The sequence below is a fragment of the Microtus ochrogaster genome, unplaced genomic scaffold (genome assembly GCF_000317375.1).
Source record: "Microtus ochrogaster isolate Prairie Vole_2 unplaced genomic scaffold, MicOch1.0 UNK78, whole genome shotgun sequence".
NCBI lineage: Eukaryota > Metazoa > Chordata > Mammalia > Rodentia > Cricetidae > Microtus > Microtus ochrogaster.
In genome coordinates this window covers 841391-855331 of record NW_004949176.1, presented here as the reverse complement: position 1 = coordinate 855331, position 13941 = coordinate 841391, and the positions used below count along the sequence as shown (strand labels likewise).

Here is a 13941-nt window from a genome sequence, read left to right as displayed (position 1 = left end):
AAGAGCCATCAGGGCTCCCTGACCTGTGGGAAGTCCAAGGACCACCCACCTCCATCCAGGTTCAGTAAGTTGAGCATCCAAACTGCCCAGGCCCCCCCAAAGCCAGCACGTGCAGTTTTTAAAATGTGAGTCTGGAGCTTAGATGCAGGCCCTCGTGCTTGCATGGAAAACCCTTTGACAGCATCTCTCCAGCCCTGGAAAGCATTTGTTAAAGAGATGTTCCTCTTTTCAAAGCAAGGAAATATGAATGTCCAAACAGCAGCTGTACCCCACTGTAAAGGCCGGTATTTGGAAATAGAGTTGTAGTTCTTTGATACATGGCAGGCTTCTTACTCAGTTTCTTTTTGTTTATTTGTTTGTTTGTCATTTTGTTTGAGACAGAGCTTCTCTGTGTAGCCCTGGTTGTCTTGTCTGTAGACCAGGTTGGTCTTGAACTCACAAAGAACCACCTGCCTCTGCCTCTGCCTCTTGAATGATGGGATTAAAGGCATGTACTACCACTGCCCAGCATACTTGAGGGGTTTTAACAGTGGGATAGATTCTGTAATGCAAAAAAGTAGGGAAAATGGTGTTTTAGGGTTCAGTATGCAGCTTGAATGTCTGCACTGATCAAATCTGTCAGAAACAAGAGTATTTTTTTAAAGTTGCATCATTGTAAAAAGATGAACTGCTAGATTGAATGCAGAAAGTATGGTCAAGTCAGAATCGCTGCTCTCAGAAGCCACTCCCAACAATTCTCCACAGCCTTTTTATAAGATTGAGACCACATTGGCTCTTAACTTTTCCCATTTGTGTTTTTTATTTAGTTTTGAAATCCTCAACAGGGATACTTGCATCACATCTGCTTTGAATTCTCAGAACTGGCACAATCAAATACATTTTGAGATTCCTATTGAGCAAACGTCTTCATAAGCCAAAATTGCAGAAATCAAAGTACTGTAAATGAGTAAATAACTCAGAAAACAGAGCATGGGGAAGTGGCTCTAAGGTTCAAACCTAAAACGGAGCAGAGGACCAGAGCCAACATGCAAACTCGAGAGGTACTGGGAAGCCGCGGGGCATCTTGCCGTGGCACAGATTTCTCTAACTCTGGAAGTCATCTGATCCGGTGAGGCCTGGAGAAGGGACAGAGCTTGTTCAGAAATTGTGCACGTTAGTTAGGGGGTGAGGCAAAGCTGAAACCCGGGCTGCCTGGCTGGCTAGAAGCCGTCGTGGATGTTAGACTCTTGGAAAAAGCCGTCTGAGTTTCCCCAGAGAGTCTGTAGTCAGTACAGATAAACCACAGTCTATATTTCAACTCAAAGCTGGCTCTCTCGGGCCCTGTTTCTCCCCGATTCGGATTCTGCAACATCAGTGTAGCTTTGACCTATCTAAAATATTTTATTTGCTCATTAATTTAGCAGATGTTTATTGACCACTTACATGTGGCAGGCATGGGTACCACAACAGATATACTAAATAAAAATGCCACATGGATTTTATAGGAAGGGTGCCACCAAGTAGCTCTGGTTATTTTGAGACAGAGTTTCTTTGTGTAACAGTCCTGGCTGTCTTGAAACTAAGTCTTGTAGGCCAGGCTGGCCTCGAACTCACAGACATCTGCCTGCCTCTGCCTCCCGAGTGCTGGGATTAAAGGCGTGCGCCACCGCCTGGCTGTAGTTTACTCTCTTAACTATACTAGTTTTATTAATTGAGAATTCCTTATATTTTGATCATATTCATTCCCCATTCTTTCTCCTAACTTCTCCAATATCCATATCTACCTTCTCACCCCTCCCAACTTTATACTGTATTTTTTAAAAACCCACTGAGTTTAATTTATGCTGCTCATACACTCCCGGGTGTGGGTCATACAACGGAGTATCAGAGGTCACAGCCTTTAGGAAAACTGATTCTCTGCCCTAGAAGTCATCGCTGTCAAGGGTGGAGGCTAGCAAGCCCCTCCCACCTCCTGCGTAGAATGCGGACTGGCTTGATCTTGTGTGACTCTTGTGCGGGCAGCAACAGCATCTGGGAAAGCCGTTCTCTCTTTAGGGATGATTACATTCAGCCCCTGGAGAAATAATGATTTTCTGCATATGTACGTGTGATGGAGGTGGTGCCGGTGGTGCAAGTGTGTGCATGCGCATACAGAGGCCCAAGGTTGACATCTCGTATCTTCCTTATCACTATCCACCTTATGTACCAAGGCAGGGTGTCATGGCAGCTTTATGTCAACTTGACAGAAACTCTAGTCATTTGGGAAGAGGGAACCTTAGCTGAGAAAATGCCCCCAACAGATTAGCCTATGGGCAAATTTATGGTGTGTTTTCTTGATTGTTGATTGATGTGGAAGGGCCCAGCTTACTGTGGGCAGTGCTGCCCCTGGGCTGGTGGTCTCATAAAGCAAATTGAGCAGTCCATATGGGAGAAAGTTAGTAAGCAGCACCCCTGCAAGGCCTCTGCATCAGCTCCTGCCTCTGGAGTCCTCTCCCAACCTCCCACAGTCCTGGACTGTGATGTGGAAGTATAAGCTAAAATAAACCCTTTTCTCCCAAAGTTGCTTTTGGTCATAGTGTGCTATCACGGCAATAGAAACAATAATGAAGACACAAGATTTCTTTCTGAATCTGGAGCGAGTTTGGCTAGGGTAGCTAGCCAGCTTGCTCTGGGGAATTGGTCTGTCTTCAGTTTGCTGAGCTTACAGGTGACCACCCCTTCTACCTGGCTTTTATGTGGGTTCTGGGCATCTCAACTTTTGTCCTCATACTTGCCTACCAAGTACTCTCTCCACTAAGCTATCCCTCCAGATGGAGGAGTTCTTTCCTGGTAACATTAGCAGTTCTAGGATTGGTCTTTTTGTATCACTTGTATTTTAACTTTGTCATGCGGTTTTACATATTTAGGGGGGACAATGCATGTCTGGTATAGTTATATAATATATACTGATCACATCAGGGTAAACTTTTCTTAAAAATGCAATTTGCTTTTTTAACAGATTTAACTGTGCAGGAAGTCAGGAAGATGGGGTTCACTAACGGATCTTGCACTAGGGCAGCTGGCTGCCTGTCACACCGTGATACCAGTAGCTAAAGTCCACACTGACTTACAAAACTTTAATTTTTCTCTGAAGATGCTATTCAGAGCTAGCTTTGGTCATCCTGTCTCTGGAGTTTCCTCTAGACAGTGACCATTTCTTAGACTCTCCTTATTTTTCACTACTTTGACATTCAGGCAATTTAAGGATCCTCCACTTTGGGATTTCCTGGTGTTTTTCTTGTGGCTAGACAAAGTCCCAAAAGTTTGAGAGGACAACCGCAGAAGTACAGACTTCATCATCTGGCTGAGAGAGTGGGTGTCTCCACTCTGAAGTTAGTCTTTCCTTTCCTTGGAAAGGGAGTCACTAAGAAGGAGTACATTGTTAAGAGATAGAGCATCATAAGGAAGTCACCATGCAGCTGTTCACACCTAGAGGATGGTGTGTTGTAAGTTGGAAGTCATTATGTAGCAGTTCACACCTAGGGGAGGTTGTTGCAGGAAGGATGTCGCTATGCAGCTGTTCACACATAGGAGATAGTGTGTTGCAAGTAGGAAGTCACCATGCAGCAGTTCACACCTAGGGGATTGTGTGTTGCAGGTAGGAAGTCACCATGCAGCAGTTACAGCTAGGGAATGGTGTGTTGCAGGCAGGAAGTCACCATGCAACTGTTCACACCTAGGGGAGGTACTTTTCAGGTAGGAAGCACCATACAACTGTTCACACCTAGGGGATGGTGTCACTATGTAGGCAATCACTCTTACAGGGTGGAATATGGTGGTTTTGCTTTATATCATTGAAGATGGGAAGTGTTACCTAGATAAGTTATTTGAAATTTCTTTATGTAGGATATTTGTCTATTCTCCATCTACTTCTCAGTTCAATTATTTTGATAAGTATTTAACCAAAGACTGATTCTGTTGCTGAAACTTTTGAGAACCCTTGCGTTTGGCTCTGTGCTCTTGATACCTCTCAATGTGTTTATTTTGAGCACTCCATTACTTCTTGGGCACCAAGACTCACATGTACCCCCCCCCCAGTGTGACCTAGAGTGACTTATTTCTCTAAGGAGTCTTGTTCTTTTTATTAGAAAGTGGAATCATACATGACTTAGTGTGCTTGCTGCTTCTGGAGCTGTTGTTGCTCTAACCTCTGCCAGAGATTTGTATATTACCAACCTTCTTATATGCATATGTATGAATATCTCTCTATATAGTTATCTGAGTATGCATTATACTAAATAAACATGGGTTACTATGTCCTGAGGCCACCATCTCACCCATGATCTGTTGGTGTCATGGAATATTAGGCCCCCATCTTGCTTGGCTCTCATTTTTCACTCCAATAGTGCCTTGGTCACGCCATCTCTTCACAACAATAGAAAAGTAACTAAGACAAATGGTTTCTTGGAAGTTTTGTACATAGTACCCTGTGGCATCCCAAATTCACAAGTACTTTTCAAAATCCTATTCTGCATTCATTAGTGAAGGGAAGGTTTCAGTGGTTAAGAGGACTTGTTTTTTCATAAGACCCAGGTTTGGTTCTCAGCACGCATATGGTGGCTCATAGCCATTGTCAGCTTCAGTTCCAGGGGATCTGATGCCCTGTTCACACCTCTGTGGGCACATACATACATACAGGCAAAGCACTCATATACATAAGATAACTAAATCTACAAAAATATTAAAGTGGATCCTAATATACCTACTAATACATATCATATATTTGTATATTTATTTATACATCTTGAATTTATTTGTATGGTTTAAAATATCCATGTTATGGTATAAAAAAATCAGAAGCTAACACTAAGATGCTTCAAAGTAAAATTTAATAATGGTTGGGCCATATTTTCAGTCTCCCATAGTAGGAGAATGAAAGTAGCCCAGATTAAAAGCACAGCAGTCTCTTTATACCAAGTGAGCAAGTGATTAAAAGTGGAATTTTGCAGTTATTTTTTATGATCATAGGAAGGGGACATGTTATAGGTTTATGGTTAGACAGTTAACATACTATGAAACATCTTATGGTCAGTCAATTCTCAGAACCATAGAAACAGTTTATGATATGACTCACAAGATTATTAGGGAAGAACCACCTAACATTGTTAACTAAAGAGAAAATGGAGTCAACTTTCCCTTACAATATATGATAAAAGGTATATGGCTTTCTATATAAGTATCATTTGGTTGACATATATTTATTAAGAAGCAGTGATTTTTTTTTCCTGTTTTCTTTTAAAGGAATAGTTGATTCCCCATGACCCAAGATTACTCTGTGAAGTTGATTTCTCAATATTTCCCTAAATAATATGGTAGCTTTTTAGACTCCTTTACTTACATTATTTCCAGACCCAGCGATCTGAAGGCTGTTTTCTTTCTTTTTTTTATTTATTAAAGACTCTGTCTCTTCCCTGCCACCGCCTCCCATTTCCCTCCCTCTCCCCCAATAAAGTCCCCCTCCCTCGTCAGCCCAAAGAGTAATCAGGGTTCCCTGCCCTGTGGGAAGTCCAAGGACCACCCACCTCCATCCAGGTCTAGTAAGGTGAGCATCCAAACTGCCTAGGCTCCCACAAAGCCAGTACGTGCAGTAGGATCAAAAACCCATTGCCATTGTTCTTGAGTTCTCAGTAGTCCTCATTGTCCACTATGTTCAGCGAGTCCGGTTTTATCCCAGGCTTTTTCAGACCCAGGCCAGCTGGCCTTGGTATACAGGCAAATAGACACTAAAAGGCAGAGCCTCTTCCTCCTCTTTAAAATGAGAATTGCAGAAACCAGTATGTTCTAGATTGCTTATTCCACAGAAACCAGTACATTCAGCTGGGCAGTAGTGGCGCACACCTTCAATCCCAACACTCGAGGCAGAGGCAGGCGAATCTCTGTGAGTTTGAGGCCAGCCTGGTCTGCAGAGTGAGTTCCAGGGCAGCCAGGGCTGTTACACAGAGAAACCCTGTCTCAAAAAAAAAACAAGAAAAAAAAACCCAAACAAACCAAAAAAGAAACCAGTACATCCTGGGTTGGTTATTCTTCAGAAGCCAGTGTGTTCGATTGCGTATTCTTTGGGAAGGCGTATGTTCTAGAGTGCTTGTTCTTTGTCACTGGCTGGCATGTGGTGATGGTCAATCTCACCCCATTCACTGTCTCAGACAACCTTAGATGTTTCTACAGTGCAAACTAAGCAACTTTAGCCACTGCCAACGCTTGTGACTTCGGGGAACTTACTCTGTTCCCCATTCATTGTAGAAAGAGTACTCTGGGTTACCTTTTAACACTCTTTCCCTTAACCCCACGAGAAATGGAAAACTGAAAATGTCTAACTGTAAAGTTGCCCCAGGGATGAAGTGTGTGTGAGCCATACCTGGAGGAACTTCCCTCCCTCTGGTTCTTGTACAGCACGTGGCCCTCCTGGGGTGGTTCTTGTATAGCATGGTGCCCTCTTGGGAGTGGTTCTTGTACAGCATGGTGCCCTCCTGCGGGTCCCTGAGAAGGTGTGAAGTTCTGAGTCTGGGGCAGTCTGGTTCTTTCCCTACCCCGCTGTCTGCTCCTAGGGCTGGCATGGTCCCTGGGCTACTACTGTCCAGGAGGTGCCGTCCTACTGTCTCGCCACATCTTCACCTATAGCCTTGCTCATTTGGTTATCTTGCTGTCCTTCTTTTTCAGAAATGCGTTACAGAAGAGTGTTTCTTTTTTGAACGACTGGAATCTAATAACTACAATACTTACCGGTCAAGGAAATACTCCGGTTGGTATGTGGCACTGAAACGAACTGGGCAGTATAAACTCGGATCCAAAACGGGACCTGGGCAGAAGGCCATACTGTTTCTTCCGATGTCTGCTAAGAGCTGATTCACTTTAGAAACTGTTAATGAGAGAAACGAATGTACGCAACTAAGTTTGGACGCCTGAATAAAAACTCATTATGTAACAGTAAGATACTTAACCGTTACCTCAGTAAAGAAAAGCAACAATTTTTGGAAAAAGTTTAGAATTCTCCCTTTTATAGCTTTAGTTGTGACCCAGTGATGATCAGAGCCACAATATTTTTCATTTATTTTCTTTATTAAAAAAGAGGATTAAAGCTATGTGCATTTACAAATTTCCATCATGGAGATCATGTATGTGAGAAAGAAAGCTGGTGCCAGGTATTAGCCGCAGACTGTGTCCACCTTTGGTTCAATCTGTCCCCGTGGTGGCTGTGTAACTCTCCGGCAGTTCCCTATGGTAGAGTTTGTAGAACAGGCCTGTGTACACTGCCGGGAGTTCCTCCATGCTGAGGTCAATTTTGTCAAACCCTTCCCTGTGTCCATATAGCAACAGCCTAGCTACTCTGCTGGTTATAGGGGTTGTGTTTTTAGTCCTGGCCAGGTTTTCTAGATCCATCCATTCACACTTCAAGCATTCCTGCCGGCAGAAGTTGATAGTGAAGGAACACGGCTGCAGGCGACAGATCAGGTACAAGTCTGACTTCCCGAAGGCTCCAGGGTGCCTGTGCTGCTGCCGGATGCTCAGCAGAGACCTGAATTCTGACTTCACCCCAGTCTCTTCAAACACCTCTCGGACTGCTGTGTCGCCTATGTGAAAGAGAGAAACAAACAGAGATTTCATTCCAAGAGATGCTGTCAAATGTTTTCAGTGAAAATCTGGAAGGTTAAAAGCAAAACTTTGTCTTCGAACTGCTTTCTTGACGTTGTGAGATTCACTTTGTATTTAAGATGCCTCTGAGACACTGAGGGTCTCCTTGGAGGCTATGCATGCGTCAACACATCATCTTAGCCTCTTCCTGCTCTATTTCCCAGAGGCAAGAAGACACTTGCAAACACAGCTGCAGTTAACCTTCTGCTAAATCCTTCAGGAATCTGTAGTGCTGAGCTTACTTGAGTGAGCAGTGAATTGACTCTGACTTGTTTGTGATCTAAGCCCACTGCCCCACAGGGCAAGGCCCTTCACCATGGTTATGCCCCCTCCTAGCAGCCGGTGGAGCCTAGCCTGATTTGGAAACTGCTTTCTCTTGAGATCAGATTCCAGAGAACTTGGGATTCAACCCCTCAACACCAAAATGCAATAGCTGTTTAATCAAACATTTCATAAGGCTAGAAATGCACATAATTTTATAATACAACAAGGGTTTTCACATTTTATAAATATTTTTAATTAAATACAAATTTCCATGGCAGGACTTTTATTGCCATTAACATAGATTTATGTCCAGTTTATCAAGACACCCAGGAAGACTGCCTGAATGGACTTCACTAGTTCTGATGCTCTATAGCTTTCTGTCCTAATCGCTTTTCTGGTCCTCTTTAGAATTATTAGATTCTTTAATACCTTCTAATGCCTCGCTGGATGTTTGCCAAATAGCACATAAGTTTGTCTTGCCAGTAAATCGACTAATAATGTCAACGCGATGAAGAGCTATCAAAAGCACATAGTTCCTGTGCACACAAACCATAGACTGTCTTCCCTGCCCCCTGGGCACATACCGGCACCTAAGGCATGCTCTTGTTTCTAAGAAACAGTCCTAGAAAGGCTCACAGGAACAATAACTTACTCTAAAACACAAGACATCTACCCACCATTCTTTAATTATATACTGACTTCCCTGTGATTGAGATTTGTCCATAGGTTAAGCATGGTTAGAAATTACATTTCATAACCGAAAGCACCAAGACAAGGCATACCTTGTCTACACCATGTAGATACCTGCTTCGGCGTGTGTGAGATGCTGGGTTCAGATCCTGGTACCACATAATGAGAGGGAGGGAACAGTGGCATCAAAGATCATTCTAGGCTCACAAAGTCTCTGGTAAGAAAATAGTTTTCATCTAACATACAATACATTATTAAATTTATTATTAAAAATTGTGGCACTAGTCTTAAATGTTTATATAGTGGCTTCTAACTCTTGTTTAAATATATATAGTCTTTGATATGCATATATATACATACATACATGTATGTATGTATGTATGTATATATTCTTTAAATGCTCTGAAAATGACCTTGGGGATCCCGCTCAGTTCTTAGCACCACTAATCTGACTAGCTGTCTTAAATGACAGAAACAGGACAGGGAACGGGAGAGAGAGAGTATACTGCTAAGCAGTCACTATAGCGCATGGTGGCTACAGGAAAGACACTGCTTGGGTAGACCAAATAGTTTAACTTGAATCAGTGCATCACCAACTAGCCGAAACCAGAAAATGCAAGCCAGTACTTTTGTTTCTGAGATGTGGGACATCCTCCTCTTACACTTCAAAATGTAAGCCTCCCCCTCAGTTCCAACGTGAGTTTAAATTTATCACGATAAACTGTTGTTTCTTTTCAATTATTTTAACAGACTTTAAACTCAGCTGAAATAACAGTCACTGTGTGTGCAGAATCTACAAGCTCATTTTTGCTGCTCAAGAGGTACATGCTTGACTGTCAGGCTGGACTGCTGAACAGTAGGACAGTGCAGAGGCTCCAATTTCTCCTGTTTTGTAGGACGTAATGATAGGTGTCTTGAGATGATCTAAGTGATGGGAAACTTTCTTTGTGCTCCCTCGGGCCCTGCTGAACATCTCTGATTGCTGAAACAGGATTTGGTTTTCACCCATGGTAATACCATATTTTAGGAAGGCATTTTGTTCCTTTGAACTGTACAAGACACCTTTAAACTCTATACTTAAAAACTTCTATTTGTTTCGCATTTTCCCAATTCAATTTCTTAAAAAACTCTTGGCATATCAATGTTTTACCTACCTACCATTATCAGAGAATGAAAGATTCCAAACAAATGAGTTCCCAAATTAACTAGCATTTATTTACTGGTATTTAACTGGCTAATTACCAAGCAGTAAATATCGAACTGTTCAGGATGGCAGCATTCCAAAAGTGCAGTTCATGCTTTCCTAAACAGAGGTGTCAAGAATCTAATCTCCAGGTGGTCTAAACAATCTGACTTCTTCATTAGAGTACGTGTACTTTGTCCTGGAGATCACTAGAAACAGGCTGTAGAAGAGAATTCCAAGGCTACGGTGAATACCAACTTCTGCTTTACTTTTAGTTCAGATAAGTTATTTTGTTAACCACAGATACTTAAAAAAAAAACTAGTAGGGCATTTAAAATGATTTAGGCTTAAAGGTAAGATTCTGGAATTATACTTAAACCTGAATTTACACATACTTAACTTGAAAATGTGTTTTTTCATTTACATCTAAGTCTGTCTGAAATTCTTAGAATCTACTGGAGTTCAAAGGAAAATAAACCTCAATTCATTTGAAAAGGCATGTCCCAGGAAGGAAAGGCACATGGGGCTGCAGACGGCTTCCCCTCTGTGCAGGGTGAGTTACCTTGTTCACACACACTCACATACCACATAGGTAATGGGAGAAAATGAAGAAGGTGGCCTTATAGAAAAATGGCCTTGGCTCTCAGTATTTGGCACCCCTACAAAATACAGATATTTTTTGAAGACATGGTCTAAGTAGCACAGGGTGGCCTGAAACACCATCCTCCTGCCTCAGCCTCCTTAGTAGTAGGCTAAATAGGCATGTGCCATCACGCCAAGGTTCCCCAGAGTACACAGTGTCAACAGACTGCCTGCCAGAGAACTCAGCAGTCAGTGAGCATCTAAAACCAAGGTTTGCTTCACACATCTGAATGTCATCAACGTGCTTATGGGTTGTTAGGAGCTGGCCACATAAATACATACAGGGCATTTGGATCTATGTAAGGTGTAAACTCAGACTTCACGGACATACACTCAAATGTAAACATACACAGGAGACTGCTTCATACAGTGCTGGTTAAAGAGAAATGAGGATGTGCATGTTAAAGGAGAGATCTTTGAGAAATAATATTAATATCTAATGTATTATTTTCTGATCAGGATAATATTGAATTTAACCTAATGGTTTAAGGAACAGCCTAATTCTATACTTTGAAGATCAGTGACTGAGTACTTAGCTTCCATCCTATCTCCCTATAGGCTGATTTGGTGGGAGAGGGGAGATACGTCATTTCTTCTTGAGACTTCCTCATAAGATATTTTGAGGATAATAATAAAACATATTATTATGTTTTAGATTATTCGTAAATAGTTGGCAAAATTTTAAAAGATAATTATATCACTATTTCCTTGTAGTTGGCTTTATTATATTTCAAGCTCATTTTTAAATTATTGTTCACCCATATGTGACCATAATGTTGTCAAGAATTCAAAATTTAATAATTTTAGCCCTATTTGAGAAACCTTTATAGTGAACTTTACTGACAAATGTCTCAGGTTGCTCCTTTCCCTATGGCCACAGAACGCCGTGGACAGGTGTGTTAACGCTCCCCTAGGACTGAGGTGTGTGTGCCAGAAAACGCCTGCTCACTGTGCATCAGCACTCACGAAATCTGCCTAAAAATTTCTGACTTGGCCTGAACCAATTAGAAAATTTAAATTCTTATTCTTAGATATAAAGCAGAAAAGGAAACATGAATTTTCCAAACATTTTCAACCTTATCAGAAATATATAAATACATACCGATATCTTCTCCAGGCTCTGACAGGCCTCCTGGAAACTTCCACATATTTTTCAGCTGCAGTACAAAATAAATAAATAGCTCTCATTCTCTCCGGCCTCTCTCTGCCGCTCCTACCCTAGTCCACCCGCAGCTCGTTACGGTAGTAAAAACGTGTTTATTTTACTCTATTTCCTCAGCTTTCTTACTACTGCAGTTTTTCTCGTCTGAGGGTGATGGTGACTGATGAAATCTTTCCCTCTTACTCTTCAGGAAGCAGAAGTGGTGTTATTCAGCTAATGTGATAACCTTATATTACTGAACCTTTGGAGGGAAATATCTATTGATTTGTGTACTTTACAGAACTTGGCTGCTAGTTGAATATGAACAATAGGATCTTACAGATGCTGCTATAAGTAGAGTACAGAATAAATGTAACCACCAAGGTTTGCTACTCCATAGAGTTTTACATGCATTTACTGTATCTGTTTCTGTTCAGAGATTACTCAAGACTTCTGCGTGTTAATAGTTTTATGTAAAATGTTACTGCTTTTTATGAATAGTGTGAATAAAATTTCTTTGATTTCTTGACTATCATTTCTTTGTATTTTCTCATTGATCACTTCTAATTTGGGGGGTGGGGTGGGAGGATGCTAAGGAGGTAAACCTGATCTCTGGAAGAAATAAGGATAGAGTGAAATAATTATGAGCTGGCAACAGACAGTTTATCCAAGGCTGACATGATTTGTCTCTTTATAGAATTCTTCTGTGTTCATCATACTATAAATCTCAAGAATGATGTGACCTCATAAACCAGCAGATCTCATACTCTTCATTCGTAAAACCTTTGTGGACCTTCCACTGTGCGCTGTGCCCTCTGGCTTCCTGGAAGTGTGCTTCTGAGAGCGTGCATCACCTCTCAGCTACGTGGACTTGGAGGCCTGTGGCAGGGTTCCTGCTTTCCATACACTGTTGTTTACTCGGTACAGGATCCAAGCTTTCCATCCTTCTGTGTCCAGCTCAGGCCTGTCATGAACTCATAAAGCATATTATGCCTCACTTTACTAGCATCAAGATCTCTCTCATCTGCAAGGATACATTGTCTTTTGGGTCACACTTTGAAATGGTTTTGGAAGCTTTGTTTTTCTGGAAACTCCTATCTGTAATAAGAATGAATGATGCAATAGGGCACTTGAGAACTTGGTATTATTATGACATTGGCTGCCCATACACCGCCATTCTGTCTTCACAGCAAAGCCTGACAGTGCCTACGATTTGCATTTTAAACTTAAACCTGTGTCTGGCTCCCAGGGTCTCACACATGGGTCCTACCAAGTCTGTCAATCACATTGCCTGCTCTCCAGTCATTACCATTAAATGGATACATTTATGTCCAATCCAAACAGAAACCTTACTAAAGGCTAGGTCCAGTACTACCTTAGGAACTGCGTAAGTTTATGTTGATGGTAGAAAGTTTTGTTTGGGTCAGAGATGTGACTTTAAGCCTCATAAGTTACTTAGAATAATTTCAGATAGCGTTTCTGAGAAATTATGATGTTGTAAGTATATATAATAAGGAAAATGTTTAATTTTGTCCATCAGTGTTTAACGAAGGGTCAGAAAGTGTAGAGTTAGATATTCTTGCTGGGCTGGCTATGGCTCAGAAGGAAGCACTGGCCCCGACTTGATTCCCAGCATCACAGAAGTTAAAAAGGCATTCTCCTTCACTTTGACATCAATGCCAAGCGTGGAAATTATTTAACTTTATCTTATGTGCATTGGTGTGAAGATGTAAGATCCCCTGGAAGTGGAGTTACAGGCATTTGTGAGCCGCCATGGAGTGCTGCGAATTGAACCTGGGTCCTCTGGAAGAGCAGCCAGTGCTCTTAACCACCGAGCCGTCTCTCCAGACCGTGAAAACATTTCTAATTGTGGTTTCCTCTTAATCTTTGATGCTTCTAGTAGCTTGGACTTCCCCTTTGACCTCTATGTACTGTTGCCGGTCTCTCAGGAGACATCCCACCACCAGCATTCCTGACCACAGTGACAGTTCTGCATGGCATCCGGTGTGCCAGCCACTGGCTGAACTCTGCCTTCACACAGTCAATTCTAATTTCTCAGTTTATTTCTCTAGCCTTTAAATTTTTAAAAAATTATTTTAAATTTTTATTTATGGGTATGAATTCTCTGTCTGTCTCTTCCTCTTTCTGTCTCTCTCTGTCTCTGTCTCTCTCTCTCTCTCTCTGTGTCACATGGATGAGAGCACCAGAAGGGGTCAAATTCCCACAAGCCAGAGTTAGAAGTGACTGTGAGCCTCCTGACATGGGTGCTGTGAGCCAAACTCTAGTTTGAGTAGCAAGTGCTTTTAACTGCTGAACCATTTCTCTAGCGCCTAGCCTTTTATTTCTTTTCTTTTTCCTCCTCTCATCTCCTCTC

At 41.9% G+C, this 13941-nt stretch overlaps 2 protein-coding genes across 3 annotated transcripts in view; one reads left to right on the top strand and one right to left on the bottom strand.

Moving 5' to 3' along the window:
* Positions 1-6998, top strand: part of Fgf2 (fibroblast growth factor 2) — a 51314-nt gene extending 44316 nt beyond the window's left edge. Inside the window, exon 3 of the mRNA XM_005370386.3 lies at positions 6676-6998. Coding sequence (XP_005370443.1) covers positions 6676-6861 — 186 coding nt within the window. The 3' untranslated portion in view covers positions 6862-6998. The remainder of the gene's footprint in view (positions 1-6675) is intronic.
* Positions 6999-7150: 152 nt separating this feature from the next.
* The window catches only part of LOC101989647 (nucleoside diphosphate-linked moiety X motif 6), a 7842-nt gene continuing 1051 nt past the window's right edge, over positions 7151-13941 (bottom strand). Inside the window, exons 3-4 of one of the 2 annotated variants that reach the window (XM_005370387.3) lie at positions 11529-11583; positions 7151-7586 (exon numbers count right to left, since the gene is read on the bottom strand). In XM_005370387.3, coding sequence (XP_005370444.1) covers positions 7189-7586; positions 11529-11574 — 444 coding nt within the window. In that variant the 5' untranslated portion in view covers positions 11575-11583 and the 3' untranslated portion in view covers positions 7151-7188. Of the gene's footprint in view, positions 7587-11528; positions 11603-13941 lie in introns of those variants that run through there. The other variant, XM_005370388.3, reaches the window with a different exon arrangement.